Source organism: Asterias amurensis, chromosome 21 (genome assembly GCF_032118995.1).
Source record: "Asterias amurensis chromosome 21, ASM3211899v1".
Lineage (NCBI taxonomy): Eukaryota > Metazoa > Echinodermata > Asteroidea > Forcipulatida > Asteriidae > Asterias > Asterias amurensis.
The window spans coordinates 2,788,865-2,805,011 of NC_092668.1; the positions used below are offsets into that span (position 1 = coordinate 2,788,865).

At 43.1% G+C, this 16,147-nt stretch overlaps 1 protein-coding gene across 1 annotated transcript; it reads right to left on the reverse strand.

Annotated features, from left to right (window-relative positions):
• Window positions 1-487: 487 nt before the first annotated feature.
• Window positions 488-1,372, reverse strand: LOC139953351 (uncharacterized). The gene has a single exon (XM_071952858.1). It carries the CDS (start codon window positions 1,370-1,372, stop codon window positions 488-490), a length of 885 nt encoding a protein of 294 aa, XP_071808959.1.
• Between the last annotated feature and the right edge of the window lie 14,775 nt (window positions 1,373-16,147).

Below are 16,147 nucleotides of genomic sequence, written 5' to 3' on the forward strand. Positions count from 1 at the left end.
CGTAGTGCACGTAAAAGAACCCATAACATTTATCGTGGAAGAGTATGAGTTAACCCCGTGTTTCTGGTTCAAGCAAGCATCCTTGTTTGCAGGTTTATGACTTGCGAGCTAGTGATTAAGTTCACTTTTATGATGCATCATTGGTTTTAAATAATCATAATAATTCAATAAATACATAGTTTTAGTTTGATACAGACTAGTATGTAAAGTGTATGTTGTTGGAAAATCACCATATAGATTAACCCCCTATAACCCTAACCCCTCGTCAACAGTTTGTTTGGTCTGTATAGACTTAGTGTAAAGGTGATGGACGTACACATTGAAAAGGAACACAAACAACATACTTGCTCAACCATAGGCCCTGTTCAATATTTGTACAAGAACTGTTTCGTTGTTTTTTTTTAAGTTTTTTTTTAGATGTTGTAAATTAAACTCGCTATACAGACTTGCAGTTTTTGTAATCTGGAAATAAATCGTTCGGTTGCATTCAAATTGTGAACAGGAACGTGTCTGCGTACTGTGAGGCCGGTGGCGTATTGCCGGGCGTTATACTCGAGTCACTGCCGGTAGAAAGAGATGAACTGTCAGACATTGAACAATGCCACTGGTGTCCAAATGACGGCATAGAAAAGTCATGCGTGCTATGGGGATGGTGGTGATGGTTGTGGTGGTGGGGCATCAACGGGGAGGAACCTGCGGCTGAGGAGATCGGAGACTGGTCGCCCACCGATGAATGGTGCTGGAGGGCGTTGCAACTCGGGAAATCGGCGCTAAGTTCATCGTCAGAAGATGAGGAGGAGGAACCAGGGTTCAGCTGTGTCAATGATGGGGGCATGATTGGGGCGCCCTCCCCATTCGTGTCCACCATTTTCAGCATCTCGGACAGCGCCCAGATGTAGTTGTGAGCGAACCGGAGTGTCTCGATCTTGGTTAGTTTGGTATCGTCAGGGAACTTAGGAAGGACCTCCCGAAGCCCGTCCAGGGCATGGTTGAGCATGTGCATTCGGTTCCTCTCGCGGTCGTTGGCCTTCATCCGTCGGTGGCGGCGTATTCTCTGGACACATGAAGGGCTACGGTTGCGACAACGTGACCGTGTGTAGCGCTTCCTTTTTGCCCCTCCTCCTGAGCCGCTGCCCCCGTCTCTGTTGCCACTCTTAGACTGGCGGCTGGAGTGGCCACCCCCTTGCCTCCTTCGGTGCCTTTGTCTGCTCCTCTCGGACTTTCCGGAGGTTGCCTTTGCTGTCACCATGGCCATGTCCATGGCTTCGCTCTCTGCTGGCAGTCCCCTCTGAGCTGGGAAGAACTCGGACAGGTTGACCGCACCCACTGTGGTCTGCATGTCTTGTTGGCGGTTACTCTCACACTGTATCATTATTGGGGTTGGTTGGCGGCCTCAAGGCGGATCTTCAAAACCACAAGAGGGTTGTTATAAGTTCCTGTAAGAGAAAATAAAAAAGAGACATCTCAATTAGGTCATTATTCTTAACTAGAGAAACCTCATTATCAACAACGAACAAAGTTAACAAAGACAACAGAGGGAGACTCTTCAGTCTCCAAAAGAGAGCAATTATCAACCCTAAATAAGAAAAAGTAAAAAAGAAATAAGTACCAGCAGAGGTTTGTGGCAAGTCAGTGGCCCCAGACCCTTTGGTTGATAAGCAATTTGGATAATGATGTCTCATTTTACTGAAGTGGCTAGCACTTTCTCCTAGCCACCCCCCCCCCCTCCACCTCCTCAAGAAACACATCTCCAAGGGTTTAATTGTCCTCTTTGTGTGGGTAGACTGGCTGAGAGTCCTTGGTGTAATCCGGAAGTAATTACTAATTAACATACACGCGAAACCCACGCGAGCCAGTAGATAATCGCTATTGACCAACGGACAACGGATTACAAACTCTTTCATCTGTGCGCGCGTCGCGTATTGACGGATGAACGGTAAATCGAAAAACGGGCCTTTCACGGGATCACAACGGAGACGGTGGACCCACTGCCAGATTAGTATACCGCCCTCTGTTGGCAACGTCAGCACCGCTTTTACTGTGCACACAATGGCACGTGCCGCCAGGCAGTGTGTGTGATTATGGTGTATGAGTTGGGGCCAAGAAAACGTGGTCTGTATACGCTACTTAAAATAATTAAGTCATAAGAACACCTTTGATGTTTGAGGATTTACATAATTATTGGATTTACATAATCATTTTGGTCACAGCTTTTCTCGGGGAAAAACAAATTACAATTTCAGGACCACCGCTTTCAAATCGTTACAAAGTTCAATCAACTATAACCCACACTAGTTATCCGCATTTTAAAAATAGCACTAAGGCGAAATAAGACGTGTCAAAAAATCAATTTGTATAAACCACGCACGCAACAATTTTGATGTCTTTTATTTTGACATTGCAAGTCAAAGTTACTTGATGTAGTACCTTGCCCGATATTGAAAGGGGTATAGGTAAGAAATTGTGAAGGTTTCTTCTTGGGTGCAATTTCCCACCATCTCTGTGAACTCTTGCTCCGGCCAGCTACCAATACAACATAGGCCCAAGCACGTTTTGTAAGACAAAACTGAAGACGGTGATGATTGTGGTGATGATTCAAAATCAGACAAATCAAGAAGGTGAGTTCCGATTACGAGATGGTGAGGGTGAAACTCGATGATGAAATGGTGAATATTAGTATTGGAAGAAGAAGTAAGATTTTGGTAAGAGATGATTGCAATGATGAGGGTGGTGGTGTTTTCCATGGAGACGACAATAATCATGATATAGCATCTTGAAGATGACAAAGATGACAAAGATAAGAAAAACCTTGTGCAGGGAGAGAAGCTGGTTGCTACAATCCTATAAACGCGCTGCTCAGCACCACACAAGATTACAATCCGCTACTGACCAGGGCCCAATTTCATAAAGCTGTTAAGCAGAAAATACTGCTTGATACAAATTTATCTGCTAAGCACAAAATGAGTGAGACACCAGGCGCAACAGTGTAAACTTTATGGAATGTTGGCTGGTAACCTGTTTTTGCTAAGCAAGATTTTCTTGTGCTTAGAAGTGTTTTGTGCTTACAGGCTTTATGAAATTTGGCACAGTCCAGACTATACATCTTCGCAAGAGGGATACAAAATTTTCATTCAGGGACAGAGTACAAAATCACGGTAGCTATATAGAACCATAAGCAAATCACAAAATAGTAATAGTTGACGTAAAACCCAGACTTGCCGCATACAGCCCTATCTCAGTTTACTTCCCAACTAAATCCGAAAGTTGGAGTGCCGGACTCCAAGTGCCATATCTACAATGAAATCGCTCCCTCAAGCGCTGAAGGGCTTAACCATTCTAATACACACAAATATTATTAATCATTTTGAAGGAATGATAGCGGGTGATAATAGGGGCCCGGGAAACTTACCAGCTTCCCCAGGGGAACGTGTAAATTAAATAAGAAAATCTCTACAAAGAATTAAGAATCAAGGAAAATCGCGGAGGAATTTATAATAATAAAGACTTATCATACTTGTCACATCTCACGTTTTGTTTTTGAAAATTGCATTTCCAGCTTTGGAAGACACCATATTAAGAATTGAATCTTATAAAATTTACATCAAAAAATATATCAGTAGGAAGGAAAGATTAACATTATTTTTTTTTCTAGATCGAGGTTGACTTTAAAGAAAAACCAAATACAGTTGGTCGCTGGTCAAAAATAAAATCAGTTATCCAATCAAGATATCAATCAAGTTAATTGATTAGAAAGTAGACACATTTTTATCCGAATCAAAATTAGTTGATATTTGTATAAGAAAATAAAAAGACACCTTACCTGATTGAAGTTGAAGTAAAATTCCAAGAAGTTTACTGCAAGATGTACACAGAAGAGAATGCTATCATGAGGAATTCCTGAGAAACTTATGTAATCAGATGGAAGAAAGATGTTCACAGGAGTTGAAGAACAAACTAATCACGGCGAGCTAAAATCATGATGTGGGCACCTCTCGGAATGGTGTACAACTGTCGCCTCTTATAAAGACACATCTCAAAGAGATGCTAGGCTCAACACCCTTTTTATAGGTTGTCCCAAAACAATGAAGGCCGCAAATGGGGAACAATTACACGTGATCCCCCTCCCCTCACTCACACACGTACCTACGTCACGAGGTTGGTGACAGGGGCTATTGATTCGATCGTCTAGGGGAGGCAAAGGGGGGTGAGCATCTCTTCTTCTTCTTCGGCCTTTACAACCAAGATCACTGGTTGGAGGAGAGAGGAGAATACACCGTGAGCTATCCGCCTCTTTCGTCCAATCGGCGACCGGGCTTTTGTTACGCAAAGAAGGGTGGCTCTCTCGCCCAATTGCGCCCGGTAGTCACGATCGGTAGTGATTTCACGTCAGAGTGGATAGCGATGAAGCAGTGATTACGCATGGTATGTCTGGCGGGGCCACACACACACCGCACGGGACCAGAATGGGAACACAGCAAATCACAAGCTGTGATTCCGTTTCGTTCGCCGTGCTGGCCCATAAATCACCATCAGAGAGCCAAAAAAAAAGCAAACCTCGATGACTTTTTAAATAGCACCGGCTGGGGATCTTCCCTTAGCAGTCTGGTTAAAACCCTGTGGCCGGTTGCAGGATGGTCGAATTGCCCGTCGGATAAACTGACGTGGTGCCCATATCGTAGCAAGACCACGACGAGGGTTTACGGCTCTTTAAACTCAACGCCTACGTTCTTGCACGGCGGCAACTGGTTCTCGGCCAAACGGCTCGGGGAGCGCTGTGTTAACGAGCCTAATGCAATGTATTACTGTTTATTATTGTTCATTACACGCCTACTATTGTTTTCCCAGCCAATCATACCCCCTTGCATACTCGCCCAATACCATCCCCATGCCATTAATTCTCGTCCAGGTACAGGCTGCAACAACACAGCGGTAAGAGATTGGTAAAAGTTCAACGGGTCGGCATCACAGTCGTGTTTTCTGTGTAGAGTAGCGCTGTCTGTGTTGACGCTTGCCACACAAAACCCGTTCAGAGCCCTTTTATTTACAAAGTGCGCATGCGCCAAAACTTTTTGTAGCGCCCCTTTTGAAACTTTAAAAAAGTTTTGGACGGCGCGTTCGGGGTGATTTCGCGCTGTTTCTGCAGCTCGGAAATTTGTTTTTTCGCGGCGCAGAATGTTCGGGTTGGCTTGTGGAGATGGATTTTCCCACGTGGGGACTGATTTTGTGAGGAATTGGGCATAAGGCTACCAAATCCGGAGAGCACACTCTCCACACAAAGCGCACAGGCTTGGGCTACAATGCTCCACCTGGGGTTCCCCATTTACGGGAACCGTCCCAAACACCTCCTTTTCAGGCAGATTAAATTCTATACTTAATTAGTGGTACTTTGCCAGCATTAATCATTCACTTGGTAGTTGTGCCCGCCGCTGCAAGACTTCACCTGTCGTTGCAATATTGTTGCGTATTGTTCTTGGGCCGCGTGTCCCAAAAGGGAAAGGCCGGTCGGCGTGATAAATTTCAGCTATGTGGCTTGCTCTAACCTCGTTCGGTTGTTTACCGTGGTAGGCGAACCAGGCATTGATAAAAATCGACTGCTGTTCGTTTTTAACGGCGTCCACGTGTCGCGTAGTCCGTGCGCGTATTTGTTGTCCTCTCGACGAGCGATCCAGACTGATTCCAGTTTACTTTAGCATCTCCGAGTCTCGGTGTCGCGGCACCCGACACTGCGGCTGTTTGTTCGCGCCACTTTCTCCATCCATCTGGCCAAGCTTGCGCACAAGTTGCCCCATTGTGCTCTGCAATTCTCAACCCCCAACGAAAAAACAAAGGATGGGAGAAGATTGCCGGTTCTTTTTTTTTTTAGCCCCGGAAAAAGCGTGTTGCCCACATTGTCTCTCTGGATAATATAGGGCCTGCTGCGCACAATACTCTGGTTGTGCGCTCCCCCTTACTTACTTTGTTACTGGAGGGGTCTGCTAAAGTGCCTTTGCGCTTGTAGACCATATGCCGAGGCCTACCCGTCCGGACTGGGCGTTTGATGGTTATCATGCACAGTGCTTCAATCGTACCTCAGAAAAAAAAATAAGCCCCGCGATTGTTCGGTGGCGCGCGACTCGGACCTGGCGCTGTCGTGTTTTTTTATTTTGTTTTATTTTATTGCATTTTACAGGAAAACCCCATCACGGAGAGGAGGCGCACGAGTGTGCCGGTTGTGGATTCATTTACATCGAGATGCATTCATGGTTTTCTATAATCACCGAGTAAACTGCGAACAGCTATTTACCCACATCAAAAGAATTAATGCAAGGTGGTCGTATTCACACTCAGGCTTCCACATATTACTATGCAGACCGAGGCCCCACAAACTGCTGCCATCGGTCCCGCTCGGGAGCCACAGCGGCAAGCACCTCTAATTAAAACTCACTCGGTGGGCGCAGAGACGGGCCAAAAAGTCAGGCAAGCGAGCGAGGCGCATGTCGGAGTCGACCACGCAAAAAATCCTCACTTACTGCCGATCCCAAGCGTCTTATGGGAGCGTGCCACACGGTTAGCGGCCTGCCAATATTACATTTCCGATTTTTAGTTTCTCTCTGTTCCCTTTCTCCGTCTCACTGTCTTTCCATTTTCTCTCTGTGACTCTCTTGTTGTGGACGGCACACTTGCCCAACAGACGCCACAAAGAGTGCCATTTAAACTAATGTGAACCGCCTCATTGGAATAGCAATAGCTTCGGGGTATGTACCCCCGCCTGAAACGCTATAGGAACTCTCTGTGTGCATTGATTTTCATGTATATAATTCTAGATTTTCTTCAAATAAAAACAAAATCACACTGTGCAAATGTTCTCACAGTTTGGCACTCGCGTTGGCGCCTGAGTGTCGAGTGGACACCATTGGTTGCCGGCCTTCAAATGGTCGTGTGCTTTAACTGTATACTCCTCCTCATAATCATTATGCAAATGAGGTGCATATTGCCTATTATTCTCTCTGCATTGCTTACCCTATACAAGGAGTAGAGTCGTCTTCGAAATATCAAGATGTCAGAAAATATTCGTCGGGAATATTTTTTTTTAAACAAGCAGAATATCGTTGGCCTCATCTCTGTGCCCAAAAGGCCGGCACAATGCTGATTATTATATAAGATACGTCATAGCTCTGCAAGAGAAACAAATAAGGGGTCATGACCTCTGAACCCGACCTTAGGAGCCTATATAGGATGCATACAATGTAGTCAACACTAATACTGTGTTAATGTAAGATACGAACCACAAATAAAAATCATTTTACCCCATCTCCTCTGCTTTTTCAACGTTTTATTTTGAGGCGAAATTAGTGGCACAAGAGACGATGTTTCTGTAAGTGTGACTTGCTGTTGGTGGGGTCAAATGAGGAGGTTATGACCTTTGACCTCCACCAAATAAACACCCCACTAACCAAAAAGGTTAGAAGCTGATTCTGCAGGGCAAATATGACCAGAGGAGCAACTTTCCTGCCTTCGATTTCTCGAGAAATCTTCAGTAGAATTTGCTCATTTTTGTGCCCAAATGGCCGGCAAAGTGTCGACTTTTTACGGCACTTCGTCATTCCGGCATATCGGGGTCATAACTCAAGGTCATGACCTTTGACCCGTTAGTATCAAGGTGTTGAGTTCGAGAAGTGACGTACACCGCTAAAATTGAAGCAAATAGTCGATCTGAAAATTTTAAAACGACATTTTCTCGAAAGACGGTCTAAAATTGCATTCGTATCACGTGAATGTTCAGAAATGCTGGAGTTTGCCATTTGATGTCACATTTAAGGTGTTAATTACACAATAGAGGAAGACAATAGAAGGTCACAAAGTAACACCTTACTTAAAAGACTGTCTGCTAACTGCCACAAGGGGCATAGTTTTGAAAATAATATAGGAAATTTTATCCAGTTCGTTTTAAAAATCTCCTATAATTTTTCCGATTTGTAGTGACGATGGTGACTAAATCTAGAGTATTCGTAGTCAATAGTGGTCAAAAGGTCACGGAGAAAAAACCCTTAAAACAATGGTTCCCCACCGAACTTTGACCTCGCCCTGGTCTGATCCTGTGTGTGAAGGTATTGCGGTGCAGTAAAGAGTGGCACGGGCGAATTCGGCTGGTGCGCTCCTCGGCCTTGGATGCATGACGAAGATCATCTCAAGACGCATTTGTGGGCTCGCGCCCCAAGAGTATATCTTGTGTATCCCACTGTACATTAAACCCTATATCCCACCCTGCCGGCAACTGGTGTGACCTCCTCTGCCCTTTCCCCCTGGCTAGGTCCCCGGAGACTGGAATCCGTCTAGCCGTCTTGACCGTCAACGTTGCCTTCTGGGCAGAACGGTCGAGTGACGAAAAGGTCTTCCGGCAGTTCGCGGAGCAGCATTACGGGGCAGGCGGGTACGTCTGTCGGCACCCATCTCGACAGGTGTCGTCCGGTATTGTTACCACCGTTCTAAAGGGAACTGAACCCCCCTACCCTCGAGCAAGTGCCCTCCCATTCGCATCAAATATCTCCCAGACTAAAAGAACTGCGATTTAAATCCGTACATTTTTATCCTCTTGTTACTTTTTTTGATCTGGGAACAAAAAGGAAAAGGATTCTGTTTCGAAAGCGAGAGGCAACATGTGGCCCGTTAATGAACTACAGTGACACACATTAATAGGTTCTATCAATCACATGGCATCGCTAAATGAGGCAGGAACGTCGGTCTAGTATTCAGGCCCGTATTACGGAGCAACAAGATAGATGGGCACAATTAACAGCTTCTCTTTTCATTTTACAAACAAACGAAATACGACATAAAGAAATAAATAATAAATAAATGAAAAAGACCACGAAAAATAAGCATCGGTGCATTTTGACTCTTGGGTTATCTTCGGACAAAAAATTACCGTGATATACACGTTTTCTCGATAGTGTGACTTTAGATTCGAGGCAAAGTTTTGGTGAGATCTAGCTTAAGATAACAAATATAAGACGGTTCTTTTTATTTATTACAGTACACGCCCAGCGCTGCGTAAAACCTAATGAGTAAAACGTTTCATCTGTTCACGAGCGTGTATCATGCCGATGAATAACACACACAATAATTGGTGAAATTAATTTACTATCTATCGACTGGTAGTGTGTTACATTTAGTGCTCTGGTGCCTTGCTCGTCCTGTCTTTATGGGGGAAAAAGAGCACTGCAGATTCTTCTGTGTCATGTGCCTACCACCACCTGTCGATTTAGAGTGGGGGAAGAAACCTCTATGCTGGTTGGGTATCTCGGGTGAAAAGTCACGTTCCCTCATTTACTCGCGCCCTTGGAGGCCTCTGTCTTTGGTCGCAAGGACCGAGTGCCAGCGAGCGCCGTTACCCGGGCTCTGTGTCCCCATGCTCTCTCCCCATCTCCGCAGCAGAGAGGCGAGACACCCCCGAACAGTCACCAGTAAAACAACACGCGACAAGTGCACCAAACCATTGTTGCTGCACTGCGCATGCGTTTCTTGGTTGAATCACGACAAATTCTTCTGTCAATTGAATCCTGTTTCTTGAGATAAAAGGAATCCCAATTGTGCGTTGTTTGGTTCTGAAACGATTCAGAAATACAAACCCTCTCTAACAGGTTTCGACGAAAACAAACTAAAGGAGAAAAGCGCAAGACTGTGTGTGTGTGTGTGTGTGGGGGGGGGGGGGGGGGGGGTGATGTAAACAAAGTGTTTATTGGTGATTTTGGACCCGACCATCTAGTGAATGCTCTCCTCATTATCCGCTGCGCATCCGTCATACGAACGCAATTAGTTTGAGATTTGCACCACGAGTCATTTCCCCCCTCTCTCCCTTTTTTTTTTGAAAAAGAAAAGAAAAGAAAGAAAAAAATCCGATCACCGACACGGACGGAGCGGCAAGTGGTATGTCAGGCCGAGTCTAATCGCGGTGGGGGCAGCACGGGAAACGGGCGAATGTGATTGTTCGTCCTCCCAACAGCTCGTCTCGAATTTGGGAGCGGGAACAATGCGTGATGGAGAGCGGGTAATGCATCACACTCCAGACAGTGTCGGAACAAGTCTAATGCTGCTAATTAAATTTATTTCCTCACCGAACACGTTATGTCCCTTCCGCCCATGCTCCTTTTTTTACGGCACGACACACACACACACTTACACATACAACAAAATCCAAAATCTGATTTTGTATTTCTATCTTCCAATGCATTAGTGGATTTCTACCCACTGTAAGGATAAAAGAAATTAAAATGACCACCAAAGCCTGGTTCATACTTCCTGCGAATGCGATACGAATTTTGCCGTCACAAAATTTGCAAAGAATAATTTGCATCAGTTGAAATGTGTTCAGCTCCGGAGAAACATTCGCCACAAAAACAAGGGCTGTGTCGTCAAAATTCGTACCGCATTTGCAAGATGTATGAGCCGGGCTGAAGGATACACCAGTATTCGCTGAGAAGAAACTAAGTGTCTGTCTCGAGAACAACATCACAATTCACTTAGAGGATCCCATGACAAAGCAAAGCGTTCTCAAATTTGTTGAACATCATCAAGTACCATGAATAGGAAGATAATAATAATTGAGGATCCAGTGATTTTTCATTCTCGTCACTCCCACTCTTGAGGGTCCGGGCCCCGGTCACATAGGAAGTATCATCGGCGGGTAATAGCTGAAGCAGTTTGCTCAGACCAGGGGCTTGTGTGTACTTGTCATCTCGAGTGCATGTATTTGTACTGGCGTCCACCGGTAGATTGGCTGGGGGGACCGCTGTGGACGCTACTCCCCTGTAGCATCTCGTCCTTCGCTCCCCTCTCCATATGCCCCTGTCTTCCTGTCTTCATGGTAGGGTGGCACTACTACAATGCTGAAGATAGTCGCTGCGTGGGGGGATAAGGGGGCTCTCGACAAAACCAGCGATTAGGGCTTGGGGTAAGAGAGGTCATCAACTCAGCTCGATGAGCTCAATTAAGAGATCGTTTTGGAAGCGGAAAACTCAAACAGACATTTTCGAAAGTGTTGTGTTTGCCGAGCAGAAATCATACATGGGTCGAGGAGAATGGGTGCTGACCAATTATGTCTTTTGTTCAAAATATTTATCTTTTTTTTTCTCTGACAGTATTAACAAAACAACAAAAGTTCTCAAATTTTGAAGCTTACATTCTTTATATAAACGTGATTTTGGAAAATGTTTCCGTCTTAAAATGTTCGACTGGCAGCTCTTCTTATGAGTCGACAAACCACAAAAGTCCCATAAAACTGCAAATAACAGACATGTTATTGTTTCTTTGAAACAAATAATAAACCAACAAAATATGCTTTGAGGTGTAGCCACACAGAAAACAGGACAGGAAAGGAGAAACTCTTACAATTACTAATATCATACACAGTGTTATAACCGGGTATTTCTTATAGGGGAGGGGGGAAATACATAATGTTGTCCCATTTGTTGTAGCAAACTATTCTTCTGTGCTCTTGGGGTGCAAAATGAGCGAAGAGTTCTGAACGGGGGATCCCCCTTCCCCTCTATGGTTACACCATTGATCATATGTATAGAAATGAGCCGATGGATAGGTACAATAAAATACATGCAATTATACCAAAACTACGAACAAAATTAAGAGAAAAAACATGGTCCTCGAATGTAATTCTATTTATCAAAATAGATTTATTGTCTTTTATAGACGCACAACTGTGCTAGGCCCAGAATTTAGAACTTTATCAAATTAGAGCTTATATTCTCATGTAAACAAGATCGAACAAAGTTCGAACTTGTTTCATTTCTACCTTTCAGTATATAGTACCTGCTTCTTAGGGCATATCAGAAGAGGAACAGAGGGTCTACGAGCCCATCATCACCTCCAATAGATAACCCGAGACCTGCACCCAATTGTCCCCACTGTTGCCCATCTTGTGTTCCCACAAGGTGCCCTAAAAAAACACTGGGGATCTTGAACTTGTCAACAACTTTCAAAATAAAGTTATGTTCACATCATCGTGTTTATGTGATGAGTAAATCATCCATTTTGTTAAAAGACACTGATGAACACTATTGGTAGTTACTCAAAATAATTATTAGCATAAAACCTTACTTGGTAACGAGTAATGGGGAGATGTTGATAGTATAAAACATTGTGAGAAACGGCTCCCTCTGAAAACATAGTTTTCGAGAAAGAAGTATTTTTCCACGCATTTGATTTCTTCGAGACCTCAGATTTAGAATTTGAGGTCTCGAAATCAAGCATCTGAAAGCACACAACTTCGTGTGACAAGGGTGTTTTTTCTTTCACTATTATCTCGGAACTTCGATGACCGATTGGGCTCAAATGTCAACAGGTTTGTTATTTTATGCATATGTTGAGATAAAGCAAGTGAGAAATTCAGTGCTCGCTTTGTTTTGTGTTTTGAACCTATAAAATACCCAGTTGTAGCTTTTTCAATAGTCTGTACATGAAAATAAGTCTTTCTCATCGAACAAAATGTATATTGCCGATTTCTGTCGCGCTTGGTACACTCCAAAGTCAATAGTGTTTCTTGAGTGATGATGCCCTCTTGTGATAACATTTTATATTTTGCGTCGTACATTACAACAATTGATGACATTTTTTAGTACATACCACAGATCACGATAATTACACGTTCGTTCAGAGTACATACCATTGATCGTTAAGTTACGAACTTAGCACTGATAGATAAGTCAACCATCAAAATAAACTACCGAAGAAAAACCTAAATGAAGTGTTGACTTTCATGTTTTTATTTTAAATTGGCGAATCGAAATATGGAATCAAGCCATGAGGTTCATTTTCCCGCAAATTGCAGCAATTCCACACGGAAATTATTTTTAAAGAAAAATTGCTACTTGTGTCAAGCTAGGATTTGATAAAAAGGGGTTTGTGGCAAAAGATCGTGCTTTAGTTTTCTCGATCATCGGCAACCATGTGCCATGGAGTGAAACAGAGATCGAGCTACCGGGCAATGTCGGTAGTCTTGTTGGTAAAACATCAGGGCCCAATTTCATAGAGCTGCTAAGCTCAAAAATTTGTTTAACATGAAATTTCTTCCTTGATAAAAACAGGATTACCAACCAAATTTCCACCTAATTTTCAGGATTAGCAAACAACAGCTGAATACCAGTAACAAGCAATATGCAACATATGGAACTTTTGTTGGGTAATCTTGTTTTTATCAAGGAAGAAATTTCATGCTAAGCAAATTTGTGCGCTTAGCAGCTCTATGAAATTGGGCCCTGCTCTAGAATGTCAAATGTCGAGGGTTCGAATCCTACACGAGTGATATGCCTGTGGATTCTTTTCCAGAGGACTCGGGAAAGTTCTGCAGTGCTTTAAACCGTTTCAGTGTAAGGGTAAAACCAAGCAATCATCATCAATTCATTAACGCGGTATTGGAACCTGTATGTACCTCCATGACTCAATTTGGCCGTTTTCGAAATCGCGGCTCGGGCTTCGCCCACCTGTTTGAAGCCCCATAAGGGCAGTACATGTTTTCTAAGTAACTGGCTCATACCAAGCCCATGCTAAAGCCTTAGTTTCGAAAACTGCAAAGGTGCTGGATAAATTGTTGCGCACACTGACTGCCCCTCTTTCATTAACACATATTCAGTGAACGACGCCTTCTTGCTATCAAACACACGCAAACAATAGCAGCAAATAAAACAGCCTGGTTCCTTCTTCCTAATCGGCAGTTATAACAGCATTGCATTCAATGAACCGGACGAAAATGACCAGGGCCCTATTTCATAAGGCCTGTAAGCAGAACAGAAATAGGTTACCAGACAAAATTACATTACATTTACACTGTTGTGACTGGTGCCCCAATCAAATTTTGCTTAGCAAAGAAATTTGTCAAGCAGTTTTCTATTAAAATCGACACCCATGACGTTGACGTCTACTCTACTGTTACGCCCTCAAGCACCCGAATTAATTAGTTACTAACAATCAGATAGCCTAGATTTCGTTGACAAATCAGAGATTCGTAAATGGGCAGCGTGTCTTTGCGGCATGCGAGAAGTACCGTTGTGCCTTAAAGGAACACGTTGCCTTGGATCGGACGAGTTGGTCTTCAAAAAGCATTTGAAACCGTTAGCTATGAAATGCATATGGTTGGAAAGATGTTTTAAAAGTAGAATATATTGATCCACAAAAGTATCACTAAAAAATGCACGGTTTTCATTTTACGTCGCGAACTAACACGGTAAAAAATTTGACTCCCATAAATGGCCGACCGTGTTAGTCGACGAGGTAAAAAGAAAACCACGCAATTTCGAGGCACATTTGTGTATATCATTGTATTCTACTTTTACAACATCTTTCTAACCATAACGATTTTATAACAAACGGTTACAGAACGCTTTTCAAGGACCAACTCGACCGATCCAAGGCAACGTGTTCCTTTAAGTTATAGAGAAGCCGCAACCGCCAAACAAAGTTCCCTTTACCAACACCTGTATAATTACAATTAAAACTCTTAAAGACACTGGACACTATTGGTAATTGTCGAAGACCAGTCTTCTCACTTGGTGTATCTCAACATATGCATAAAATATCAAACCTGTGGAAATTAGAGCTCAATTGGTCGAAGAAGTTGCGAGATAATAATGAAAGAAAAAACACGAAGTTGTGTGCATTCAGATTCTTGATTTCGTGACCTCAAATTATAATTCCGATGTCTCGAAATCAAATTCGTGGAAAATTACTTCTTTCTCGAAAACCACGTCATGTCAGAGGGAGCCAATTCTCACACCATTTTATACTATCAACCTCTCCCCATTACTCGTTACCAAGTAAGGTTTTATGCTAATAATTATTTTGACTAATTACCAATAGTGTTCACTGTCTTTAAATATACAAAATTAATAATTAGTTATTTATATTTGTATTCATAATGTGACAATTCCAGACAAGGCTGTTCAAAGGAGCGAGACAATGTACAATAATCGTTGTTAGTAAAACCACTGAAAATTACACGGTAGAACAATAAAAAACATCGAGATGATTAGTTACCAGAGCAAAAAGGGAGGATTAAAGAAAAAAAAAGGAACACGAGAAGGCAACTGTGGTATGTTTGGTGACGATCGTTGAAAAACAAAAAATTTGGACATAGAAATTGATATTTGTACATAACCCCATTACTTCGAAGTGGAATAATTTTCAAAAACTTCTTTATACTACTTAAATCTGCTGTGAATAGGCTTCTTAACCAATTGGTGTTTTTTTAAAATTATTATCAGAGCAGAGTTCTTACCAAACGTATACATTCCTTTAAAGGGGAGTACAATTCGAAATCATCTTTAAATTAGAATGTAAGATTAATGTGTAGACTGACAATTAGAAAATTCCAACTGTTTTAAAACATCAAACTAGACTACTCAGTCACGACAAAGCTTCAATTGCTACTTGTTGCCGCAGTACTTCCTTATAAAAGCACCAGCTAAACTGCAAATAACAAGTCCACCCAATGGATTTTTTATGGCACATCATACGAATAATGCCACCAGCGAAACTGCCGTCCATACACTAACCAGCAATTGAACCTTGCACTTTTCAAGTGCAGGGGATCCATAGTGCTTCAATCTGCGCTATAGTTATAGTAGATCCTTTTTGATTAAAAAAAAAAGAAAGCACAAAACCTTTCCCATGTCTGTCACGAATTTCATTAAATGTTTCCTTTTTTGTTCTCCCTGTTTGTTTATTCCCCGAATGGTCTCTTTTTGTGTAATCTTGGAACGAGTACGAGTCGTCGTCCCAATACACCGGTATTTTCATGGCCCCAGTGGGCTGGGATATGTATGATCATAGAGTAACTCAATGGTATGATAAGGGGTCCGTTTTTAGTGTGATTGACTTCTCGGTCTAGTCTCGACCGAGCGTGTGTTATCTATTGGCACGCCCTAGTTGCGCTCCGGTCACCCGGGGGAGAAATCTCGCCTCGTCACTGTATGATGTCCGTAGTGTTGCTCGAACGTGTTGGGAACTGGTTAAAAAGAAAAACATCACACGGTTTATCACAGCAATGCTGCCAGAGAGCTTGCTGGTGTTTTTCACGCAAGATCCCGACGGGAGAAAAGTTCACCCTCATCCGCCCCCCTGGGGTGAGGGGGTCGTGGGTCCCGCTCCAGATGACGGGGAC